This window comes from Coffea arabica, chromosome 1c (genome assembly GCF_036785885.1).
Source record: "Coffea arabica cultivar ET-39 chromosome 1c, Coffea Arabica ET-39 HiFi, whole genome shotgun sequence".
Lineage (NCBI taxonomy): Eukaryota > Viridiplantae > Streptophyta > Magnoliopsida > Gentianales > Rubiaceae > Coffea > Coffea arabica.
Genome location: NC_092310.1, coordinates 48,450,356 through 48,462,463, shown reverse-complemented (window position 1 = coordinate 48,462,463; position 12,108 = coordinate 48,450,356). Strand labels below are relative to the sequence as shown.

Sequence of the window (12,108 nt, the reverse complement as noted above, 5' to 3'; positions counted from 1 at the left end):
TAAATAGTAAAAATTTGGCCCTTCAATTATTCATAACATATTTTTACCCATTGAACTAGTATGTTTTGTATTTAACATAAATTAAATATGTGAAAGTTAAAAAAAATAATAAATTGCCCATAACATACCAGCTCTTTATGGGAAACTGGCAGGTTTTGTTAAAAATGTGATTTAAGTTTACTTAACGGTCATGTGATTTTCACGTGACCAGTTCCATTAAAAATTGGCTAAATTGCCATTTGAGGATGACATTGGTCAAAAATTATAAATTCAGACATCAAATGTATCGTGCCCAAAAGTTAAGGGACGAAATGTGTCTTTACCCCAAAGTTTGGGGATGAAAATCGGTATTTTCCCTTTTTTACTAATATACAAAATCTCCTATACTTTTTTCTATGATTAGAAAAATGTTTGAACAAAATTAAAATTTTGTCAATATGTGTGAGTACGATTGAGCTATATAAGAATGAATAATTTTTATATGCACTGTTAGTGTATATATTATTACGGTTGGATGCATGACACATGAGCAAGTTTTAAATTTCAAATTTAAATTTTGCACATATGTCATATATCTAATAGTGATAGTGTATACACTGGCAGTACATATAAGGTTAATCCCATAAGAATTATACAGTGCCCTGAGACGAACCTTCCTTTCATCCTAAATTTGTCTTTTTACATTTCTTAGACATTCGACCAAAACTCACAAGTGTCAACAACTATCATGCTTTTGCATGGTGGAAATATATGCACCAACACAACAATTGCGTGCAATCAACTCCAAAAATATGTGAACTACCAAATAACACAAAGAAAGAATAGAACTGTTTTGGCACATTCGTTGACGGGTTTGAATCAAATTCAATCCCACCCCACTCAGTATGAAACAGTATGATCTTGACATGTGCCGTTTTGCACAATTGCAAAAATTGCACCCTTTTGATGTCTTGGTCAAATGCTGTGCAGATAATTATCAAGAGGGTTTTTGAATTGATGATTAGGGATTGCAGACCAATCTAATCAAGTTCAACATTCTATGTTAAAGCTTATTTGTATAGAGTAGTAATAAGATGACGGACACTGTGAGTGAGATTAAATCTCACAGACGCCTTTCTAATCGCCTAATGCTAAAAATTTGGTATTTGAATATTCTTTTTCTTAACGTAATAATTGCAAATAAATTGCAGAAGTTCTGAAAAAGAGCATTGATGGGGAAAAAAAAAAAGAAATAGTTAGAAGATGAAGTGGGATATGTAGGAGCACGCATGATGATGTTGTCGTCCACGGAAAGACTAGTTTGAGTGGCTACAGAACTCTATTGCAGAGAGAGAGAGAGGGAGGGTATAGAGACGTTGAGTCAAAAATAGAGAATGGCAAATTGGATATACAGGAGGAGGTGCTGCCAATTTCCTAGTTAGAAAGTAGTGATGATTATTTGTCCGTAACTTTGTGGTACATTAGGGATTGTTACCATCCTATTTTTCATTTGTATAATGCGTTGATGAGTGTCAAATCTATTCATACTTTACTCGTTTATTTGTGGAGCTCAATTTTAGACAAGTTTAAATCAGCTAAATCTGAGTCGAGCTAAAATATTGTGAATTATTTTACATGTGAATTTGATAATTTTTATGCTAAGTGAGCCGAGTTCGAGCCGTACTTACAACATTTGCAAATATAAATGCTATTCAAAATTTTTTAAATTTCCAAGGACGAGCTCTTACTGATTCGGACTTGATTCGAGTGTCCGAGTAATTAGTTTGCCATTTAATCATATTGAAGATAATCATTTCTAATTGTAAATTTGATCACGCTTGTGCTTTATTCCACAAATAATTAAAGTTAATCACAAACATCATTCTTTAAATCTGTCATATTAAACATTCAGTTCGTGAGTTTCAGTGTGATTACTTAAAATCAAATGCAAATCAAAAACGAAAAATAAATGCCAGAATTTTAGGTTAAGGAGATATTAGTTTAGTACTCACCCCAAACAAAAGGAGAAAGAAACAAAACAAAATTTTACGTGACTTATAAATAATTTGCTAATGTAGCATTATTTATACACAATTATACAACATTATTTTTCTTCTTTTTCGGGTCCAAGGGAAAATAAAAAGAAGAATAGCTGAAGAAGTAGACCACATGCCATTTCCCTAAATACATAGGCCTCGGCTCAGCGGCCTTAGGATTTGGGCTATAACGGGCTGAAGCCCATTATACAACGGAGTGGGTACAGAATTATACCGGATCATGGCTGAGCCCATAATTTTTTTTCCTTTTTTCTTTCTTTTCTCCTTCTTTTTCTTCTTCTTTCTTTTTTTATTTTCCTTTTTTTGAAATTTTTCTCCAGTTGAAATTATGAACTGAGGATTTACCAGTTAATCTATGAAGAATAGACATTTAACCCAAACAAAGGAACCACATGGTTGTTCGCCATTTTTTTTCATGCTAAAAAGCAAAATCTCAAAACTCAAAATCTCTAGATTTATCTACAACGCATGTATACGAACACTGATCTTCTTTTGATTAGTCTTAATTGCATTCTGTTCTTTTGCTACAGTCATTTGTAATTAAAATTCAATTTCATGTTCATTTACTAATGATATACTCCCTCCGTCTCGAAAAGTTTGTCACTTTTCGAGAACTGGAGTATTTTTCAACAGTAGGCAAAAAAAAAAGAGATACTCATCTGTACTTCCTAAATTATCCCCGCCAAGCTGCTCAAACTTTGCCTATAAGTGATGTGGTGAAGTTATTCAAATAATTTAAGCAAACAAGTCAACAATCTAGGCCCATTATATTATTAAAACTACACTAACTCTTTGCATATGTTGCGCTGCACGCGCTAGCAAACATCCATTAGCACCAGTCATGTACTTTAAAGCGCGTCTCAGTCTTATGGCAACTTGTGCTAGATCCACATATTTAAAGGTAGTGCTTGAAGAGTAAAGTTAGAAGAAGGAGAAAAATTCATTTGCCATTTTAGGCATGTAACAAACATTTTGAGACAGACCAAAATGGAAAGCATGACACTTTCAATGGGATGGAGGGAGAACTACATATGTTGAGAATATTGGCACTTCCATATTTGACATTGGCAATCCATTAACTGTATTAGTTCACTATTGATGTATTAGTACCATTTTCATTGCCTTGAGATAAAAGAATGAACTTAGAAATTTTCTAGATGAATATTGAATTGATTGCCTGCAAGCTAATGTAGATAGCCATTTCTTGGAGTCCCAATTGAGTTAAGCAAGAATTTAAGATGGTAGCCTCCTCACTCTTCAAGCTGGTTTTCTGAAGATTTGCATGATCATAATAAGTTTGTGCGAGATTTTCTTTGCAAGTTGATAGATTGTAGTTTGTTTGCATCATTGCATGAATGTAAACCAACATGAACATGAACAAGAGTTCAGTCCTTTACCATGGCACAGGCTCAGGGTTTTAATGATATTGATCAAAGGAGATTTCCCTATTTATTTTGCCTTATGATGATTTGCTATCATTCAAGGAGAGTAACAACATGCATACGTCCTATAATTGTTGCACACACTAAAGTTAAGTGTCTGTGGGATCATCAAATCCATGGAGCAAGCTTTCCAAGTACCTCTCTACATTGTCCAAGCCACAGAGGTTCTTCACAACAGGCATAATAGCTGGGACATCCAACTGGAAAGCTGGATTTGGTCCATCAAGTCTGTTCCAACTATTTAGCTGTTTCCGGGCTTCCTTAATTGCTGCCCTTGTTGCACAATGTACTGAGGCTGCCAGAAGCAATGGTGGTTCTCCAGAGGCTACAAAATGGTCCAGTTCCAGCTTAAAAATCCATACAAATTTATCGCTTGCATGTGCAGATTTGTTCATGTGCCCCTTAAAAGTTATTTATCTTAAATTTCTTGGACTGATTGTTTTACGTTTCAATTCCAATGGTGAGAAGTTTACATCTATTATCCCATTACATTTTGTTCCTCAAACAGTTCCAGTTATTGATATTAGCAAATACATCATCAATTGTAATACCTAGATTAGCAGTGGTCGTAGGCCTCTTTTGTAGATAGAAGGTTAACTATTCATAACAGTCTAATAGCTCAAGTCTGGTGGATCATACGTTTTGCCACCTTCAGTTGGATGTTAGGACAGCTACGTATGTTTTCAGCACTAGGAACTTTGATACTTGCAATTTACTAGTTAAGATCATTCAATGATTACTGAATGAAAGATTACACATTTTCTGTAGTGCAGTGGGGTGTTCTAAGACGCATTATGAAAACTTTTTAGTTTGAAGTAGGAAAAGAAGAGTCACCATTATTCTTCATTCTGTTTCCTTTGTCATTTCCAGACTTACGATATGAACAGATTTAGACAGCATGTGATGCCAGAAAACAGCAAAGACCATAATGCTTGTAGAAAGTCAATTGTCTTGTAACATAGTTGAGAAACTTGCAGAGATACCTTTAGATGATAGAATGTGCTTTTGGTGATGTCCACTATTTAGCACTTCGACATTCAACTGCATCGGTATGGTATCAATAGTTGGGATTTTGTACGTCCATGTGCCATCTGAAATTGTCAATCCATCTTCATTGATAAGGTATTCTTCGTGCATAAAGAATCCAATTCCTTGAACAAAAGCTCCTTCGATCTGTAAGAAGAATATTGCAGGACATAGTGATCTCTTTGGCTATGAACTCAGTTTGCCTAGAAAATTAAAATGTGGATCGAGTAACAGACAACAAGAGATATACTCCAAATAAATTTAATCAATAGAGCACATGTACATGGATATTTTCTGTATATTGGATAGATATTAAGAAGAAGCTCACTAACCTGTCCCAAATCCACTGCAGGGTTCATGCTTTGTCCAGAATCATAGAGAATGTCTGCTTGCACAATTTTAGCTTCTCCTGTCAGTATATTTATCTCTACCTGCAATACAAACAAAAAACATCATTTCAGACCATTCATTCTGAGACCAAAGCAGATTAGTATTCCATGATTTCTCCAATGTAATAGTATCTTGCTCAATTAAAATGGTCCATCACTGAATATCCATCATTTGAAGTTATATGAATAGATTAAGAGACAAACATGTCATCATTGTCTCACAGAGAAAGCAGAGGAAAACAAATTTACCTCGCTAACAGCAACACCATAGTTCAGGTAACGCATGAAACTGGAATCAGGCACATAGTAAGAATTTGCAGCCAAGTTCACAGATTGATAATGTGCCTACAGTCAGAGAAATCCCAAATGAAATATGTGAAAAGAGGCCACAGCAATTTATTCAACATTTAGTCTGACCAACAATCCTAGACAGGTTGAAGAAGCAGCAAAGGAAGATTTTTTGCTCCCCCAACCTTTTCCTTCTGTTTGAAAAGAAGGGGAAGACAAGGGAAGAAGTGGGATGGGAATAGGGTGACCATAAGAATCAAACCCTCATATTTGTACCTAAAATATGGAAGTTATTAATCTGTAATCTTACTAGAAAATACTTTGTCCAGTCTTGCTAGGTTTATGATGGCTCATAGTTCCGGAAGCCATATCGAATATTGTGGTTAATCACTTGAGAATCATGCAAAAACAGATCTCTTTGTTCAACCCTAAATTTGGAAAAATTTCATGGGGAGAACTAGATTGACAGAACTGAGCTAGTTATTGACTATGCTATCTATTTGTTTCTGAAAAAAGAATATCAAAATAACAGCAGATATTAAAGGAAGACAAGAATCTTGTCTTACAAATCAAACATGAGGAAGCGTAGATCAGATTATCACCTAGAGTTATAACATGAAGAAGTTAGGAAAAGCATCCAACAGGGTGATGAAAGATACCTGAAGTATCAGGACATCCCAATTAACAGGACCCACTTGTTCCTCCAACTTACTTTTGAGTGGGGCTAGTCTTTCAACTAAGACATTGCAGCATAATCTGACTGCTTCACAGCTTGATTCAGATGTTGTGCTTCCAGCAGTGAAACCCCCTTGCACCAAGCTTAAGGTATCTGCTTGTACAACTCGTACTTTTTCCACCAGGTTCTCAGTCCCACTACATCCAATTGAACTGAGAGCAAATGCAGTCATCTGTTTTACCTTAGTCCAGAGCCCCTGGCCTATTTCTATTCCTCCTACTTCTACAACAATGGATCCATCCGAGAGTATGCTAACTTTTCCAGGGGTTGGTCTTAGAGTTACTTCATATATAATTGGAACCCGCGAAATACCTCTTTTTTTCCATTTGTTGATCTGATTAAACTGCTCTATCATTTCCTTTCTCTGGAGTAAGCATGAAGATGCACCCAATTTTTCCCACATGTCGGTCAACGTATATTCTAGTGCTTCACCTGCAGACTCCCCATAGAACACATTAAGGGTTTGAAATGTATGAAGATTCAAGTTCCTAACAGAGTCTACCTCCATGGAAAGTATGGATGCTACATGTTCTATAACAGCTTCAGCAATAAAAGATCCTTGAGCGTCCCCAGGAGCTCTCATTGCAGATTTGCTAGAATGATTTGTCTTGCAAACTTTTATGTCAAATGACAGAGCACCCCAATTATACTTTTTAAGGGCTCCAATTATGTTTGCTGGCATGAGGGGGCTTATATCTGCAGATATCCCTGCATTGATTAATATGTCAAGGTGCAAGGCTGTGACCTTTCCATTTGATTTGAATCCGACACTGTAAGTTATTTTCATTGGATGTCTTCCTCCACTCAATATAGTGTCAGTCTTGCGATTGAGATATGTCCTGACAGGGCGGCGTAATTTATGTGCTGCAAGTGCACATGCTGTAGCAACCTAACAACACAACTGTTGTTAGTTCTTGCACCAAACAAAATAGGGCTATGGAAACATGAGACACCATAAAAGACATAAGAGCAAATCAGAAAGTGGATTGAATTCTGAGCTGTATATGCACATGCATGTTTCTATGCATCAAACACATCATAAGCTCATCTTGAGTCTCCACTTATCTCCCCTCGTGCAGAGCATGCCCGGAGACTCCCATCCACCAAAAAGCAAAATAAAACAATGAGGGAAAGAGTGATGCAAAATTGATGGGATTTTTCTATAATTTCAGGGTAGCATCTTTGATTTATGATACTAAAGATGGCAACATAATCTCCAATGGAAGCAAATAGACTGTTAATGAGAGAAAAACTTAATTTTGATGTTATTAATACTCACAGGCATTGCTTTAATTGCCTTGCCTCCAAAGCCTCCACCAACTCTTCTTGTAATTACACGAATATTATGCTCGGGAACTCCAAGACATGTTGCAATTACACTGTGAGTGAGCTCTGGACATTGAATTGAGCTATAAACCACCATGCAATTGTCTTCATCCGGGACAGCAAGGGCAGTTTGTGTCTCCATATAAAAGTAGTACTGTGAAGGAAGTTTGATCTGGAAATTACAACAGCAGATGAATTTGGTTATCAGCATGGCTTTCCAGCATCTAATCCTGGAATGCTGATCTTGACAATATCAAGACAGTTTCAGAAAATGTTTCAAAACTATTTGACAATACCTCAGCAGAAAGAATTTTGTGATCAGCTTCAGCCATTCCTTTTGAGAAATCACCAACCTGTTTTGGGTACAAGAAAGGAGGGACCTGAAAAAAGCTTGACCTCTCAACAGCTTCTTCAATGGTTAAAATTGGTGGATCCAGATTTGCGGTGTCATACTTGACCAGAGCTGAGTTTGCTGCAATATCAGCAAACTTTTGTGTGTTTGCTACCTATAGATGTTCCATTTACAGATATTAACGGGCATATGATGAGACTCGTTAGCTTGAATTGTTAAGGAGTATCTACAATAGAAAGAGTGGACTGTGGAAGTATGGACTAACCACGAATGCTATTTGCTGTCCTGCACACCTGGTGAGGTCATCAGCAAATAAAGGTTCAGAACCAAACATAGCCTTAGATCCTACATTTTCCCCTTGTTCTGGAATATCTTTATAAGATATAAGAGCAGCAACTCCACTTAGTTGATTATTTGATTCCAAGTCCACACCTTTTACCCTTGCTAAAGGTTTTGTACTATAGATAAAGGCTCCATGGAGACAGTTTGGAGGTGATGGAATGTCATCAACATACACCGCTTCTCCTGTGAAATCGATCATGCTAAACTAAAATGTGAAGAAAGATGATGATCATGATGGAAAAAAGTGATTCAAGAAAATAGTACAATGTACAAGTGGACAAAACTAGTATATTTGACATAAATAGAGATCAATCTTGCTTCAGTTTTGACATCAATTTACCACTATCATACCACCCCATCCCATTAAAACCAAAAAATAAAGGAATGGTGCAAGTAGCTATCCACAAATGAAGTTTAGATAGGGTTGAAGGCAACCTAATCCAGGTTTTCAAGTAAGTTCAAGACCTATGCCCCTAAAAGGCCCTTAACAATAACGAATTGAACCTGGTACAACAATTGGAACTAAAGATATCTGACAAACCATGTCTAAGACAAACTATTCCCACAAAACTTTAGAATAAAAGTATACCTGAAGCTTGGATGGCAGCACCAGACTTAGTAATTGGTTCTCCAACTGGATGGTACTCTTTACTTGATTTCAACTCCTGCTTTGCTGATAACAACAATTTTGAATATTCCCATTGACATAGAGAAGTATCTCTATGGTTTTCCAAAGAATCCTTCAGCAAATCACCAGTCAACCCATTGGATAGACCACCACAAGCCACAGAACCAACTCTCAAAAATGGAGAAAGAAACTGGAAAAGAAAACCAATTGCCAAGCTCGTCCTGTAAGCAGCATGTGAAGTGCCAACTGCAGGCATTACATCGACTTTAACTAACTTTACTGCTTCATATAGAACACTAGCACTTAGCATCCTCCCTGAAAGGTACTCCTCAACCTTTCTTGCTCTTGTTGCATGTTTAGTCCCATAAGCACCAAAAACCAATTGGATATTATTTACTAGAACTCCACTTACTTGATGAGACACATCAGCCAGGAATGCTGCATTCAAATAAGGCAAAGCATTTCCCAGCGGTCGTGGTGCAGCACGATAGGTCTCAAAAACCAATTTGGAATTGGATCCACTGTTGTTACCATTTCCTTTTGGCTCCAAATGCGGAATCTGGACACTGAGTAGCACACTTCTTGAATCCATGGGTGGTCTTGTCAAAAATTCCTCTAATGTGATACTTTCATGCTTGTGACCGGTTGTTATACTAACAATAGAACCTACAGCAAGAAGTATAGTAGCTATATCTGAAGGAAAACTTTTTCTTTGTGCCATTACCAAATTTCCACCAATACTTGCTGAGTTTCTAATGAACCCTGAAGCAATTTTCTCCATATGGTTAGCCAACTTTTCAAAGACCTGCTTGCCATCGGTGGAATAATTTAAGGTATCAGCATCCTTCAAACATGCAATAACTTTAGAGATTGTCACTGCAGCCCCAATTTCGATTCCATGGTGATTTCTTCTAATCGTTTGAAGCTCAGACAAATATCTCAAATCAATGTATCTGTCGTAATTATCTAGTTCTTTGTAATAACCCATCCCAGTGTTACCAACTACTAGCCTAAGCTTATCATTCTCAATCAAGTTGGAGTTCAACAAGCTTCTAAGCTCCTCAAGAGTAGTAGGAGTGTACCAAGAACTGTTTTCTAAATGCAAGCTCTTTGGTGACTTGGACCTACCTTTCAAAAATTCTGGAAATCTACTGAACCTACCATCGGGAGTATACAAAGGCAATCTACTCAACTTAACCTCCTTTGGCTCTCCTTTTCTCCAAAAGGAGTTCAGTCCCAAATCCTCCAAATCAACATCAGCAGCAAAACTTTTGCAGGCATCAGCAATGGGTCGATATCCAGTACAGCGACACAGGTTTCCTGCTATAGCCTTTTCAGCTTCAGAAACAGTCAGCTTGGAAAATCCTGGTGGTGGTTCTGGCCTATTTGTTTTTTCAGCTTTTGCGAGTGCTGAAAAAAATGACATGCACATTCCAGGGGTGCAATATCCACACTGAGAAGCATGGAATCCAGCAAATCTTTGATGAATTGGATGGAAACCATCTTTACTGTTTCCAAGTCCTTCACTGGTAGTAATTGAGCAACCATTTACACTGCAAAGAAGTGTTAGACACGAACTCACAGAAAAATCTTCAACTTGATCAAGCTCAGGGTTATATTTAGACAGCATAACAACACAAGCACCACAACCACCTGTGCCATTAAAAGAATAAAAAGTCTATTAGTTGGATGGACAGCTTCAACAAGTACATCATGCACCCACTATTAGCCATCCTTAACACAATAGTCAAGTGAAGAAATTATACACTGATTTAAATTCTGTTGAATTTATCTATCTAGAGGCATAACTGATTTTTTTTAACCTGCTACCAGTATCATAACAAAAGATGTGAAATAAATTGTGTCGAAATATTTCTAAAACAAATCTACTAATGCAGTAACTGGGTTATAATGAAGCAATGTCAGTGATTAGATGGCAAAGTTCTCTCGAATTCTGTCTTCTCACATTCACTGAAATGTAGCAGAATGTCTCCTACATTGAACGTCATATGAAGGCAATCCTAATTAAATCATAAGAGCTTTTAGGCTAAAGTAAGACAACTATGTCAGAGGACCAGAAATTTCAATGTATTTGGTCTGAAATAGTGCACCAAAAATAATTATGCAATTCCATGACAGTGAAGAAGATTATATCCAGTGAATTAAAATTGGTTAGTTTAGACGTTTGAACTTGTTTGAAAAAAAAAAAAATCATACCATTTGCCTTTGACAACGTGGTAAATGAAAAAATTCTTAAAAAGTAAGAAACTATTTAGCAATCAACCTGAAGTCAACTTTCAGAAGGGAAAGCAATAACATCTCATTCTGTTACACATTGGCATATGAAAAAAAAAGAATTTTAACTCCAAAAATCGAATTCTAGAGAGTATGTTTTATTGGTAATTAGATGCTATCAAGATCATTCCTCTGAATTGTAACTGATTCCTCAATGGAACCAACCTCTGAATCCTATGCTAACACCAGCATCTCCAATAAAAGAAATCTCAAAAACTTGGCAGAAACAAAGAGATTAATAAAGAGCAAGAAAACATTGCAAGACGGCCGCCAGTCAACCTGCACAAGAAGTTCACTCATTCATTCTCATTTTGGATCAATATGGCCATGCTTTCTGTATCCATCTGAAAATAGTTCAACAAATCACAACAGCAAATATAAACTGATAAACAGAAACTTAAAACATTAAGTACTCAAAAACCAGAAAACAAATCAAAGAACAGAAGCAGACCTTCACCACAACCAAGCTTGACACTCTTGAAACGAGTATGATAACGAAAGAACTGAAGCAAAGTAGTTGAAGGGTCAAGAGTTGCCAGCTCAAACTTCTCTCCATTCACTGCAAACACAAGACTACCATTGCCAGCTTCTGAAGGCGGACATTTTGTCCCATTTTCCTCCATTTTTATGTCAAATGAGCTGATCCCAGGTGGAAATCGAAGCTCAATGACTGATTGAGAACTCAGAAGCTACGTATATAGTCTGAAAAATTCTCAACAAGCAGGTATATTTCTGCAGTCTAACAGGACTAACTGCTATATATCCGATGCCAAGACAATAATATAACTAGTTCGTTGGTCCTTAGGTAGTAGCTTTACTCTGCGGAGACGTCGTGCCTTGTGCATTTTTCGAGAGTCAGAGACACGTTACATTAATTATACTTGCTTGCACCTAAGAGTTAGTCTTAATTGCATTCCCACATCCTTAAATTTTGATCAGATTAACTTCAAATCCCTCATTTTTTGAGAAACTGATTTTATCCCGTTTGCCATGTTCTCACTTGTGAATTATCCCTACATGCGGCGTATATCCAACCAACTAGTATAAGAAAAATCTTTATATTATAAGTATAAAAGCGAAAGAATCATTAATCTTTTAAGTATTCCTATAACCGCAAAAATTATACTTAAGTGGGATGGCTCAAAACCCCCCATTCCCCCATTTTCTCACCCCTTGTGTTTTAGACCTATATTGAAACGATAAGAGCACAAGCGTTAAGTTAATCTAATTATGCTATTTCTTAATGGA

At 36.6% G+C, this 12,108-nt stretch overlaps 1 protein-coding gene across 2 annotated transcripts; it reads right to left on the bottom strand.

Moving 5' to 3' along the window:
* Window positions 1-3,462: 3,462 nt before the first annotated feature.
* LOC113725361 (indole-3-acetaldehyde oxidase-like) lies at window positions 3,463-12,108 on the bottom strand. 2 transcript variants are annotated; one of them, XM_027248501.2, is made up of 10 exons: window positions 11,312-12,104; window positions 8,527-10,218; window positions 7,861-8,120; window positions 7,540-7,749; window positions 7,197-7,415; window positions 5,841-6,806; window positions 5,143-5,238; window positions 4,837-4,935; window positions 4,462-4,651; window positions 3,463-3,803 (listed from the first exon to the last, which is right to left on the bottom strand). In XM_027248501.2, exons 1-10 carry the CDS (start codon window positions 11,481-11,483, stop codon window positions 3,568-3,570), a joined length of 4,140 nt encoding a protein of 1,379 aa, XP_027104302.1. In that variant the 5' UTR covers window positions 11,484-12,104; the 3' UTR covers window positions 3,463-3,567. The 2 variants fall into 2 exon arrangements, with proteins under 2 accessions (XP_027104302.1, XP_071930609.1); XM_072074508.1 differs by lacking the exon at window positions 3,463-3,803 and having other exon boundaries at window positions 4,570-4,707; window positions 11,312-12,108.

Excerpts from the sequence above, each read along its gene's own strand:
- LOC113725361 (XM_027248501.2), bottom strand. The coding sequence starts at position 11,483 with ATGGAGGAAAATGGGACAAAATGTCCGCCTTCAGAAGCTGGCAATGGT. Across the intron at positions 4,936-5,142 it reads ATGGTGTTGCTGTTAGCGAG|GTAGAGATAAATATACTGAC; the intron begins GTAAATTTGTTT and ends TTTGTATTGCAG. Across the intron at positions 3,804-4,461 it reads GCACATTCTATCATCTAAAG|CCTCTGGAGAACCACCATTG; the intron begins GTATCTCTGCAA and ends ACCATTTTGTAG.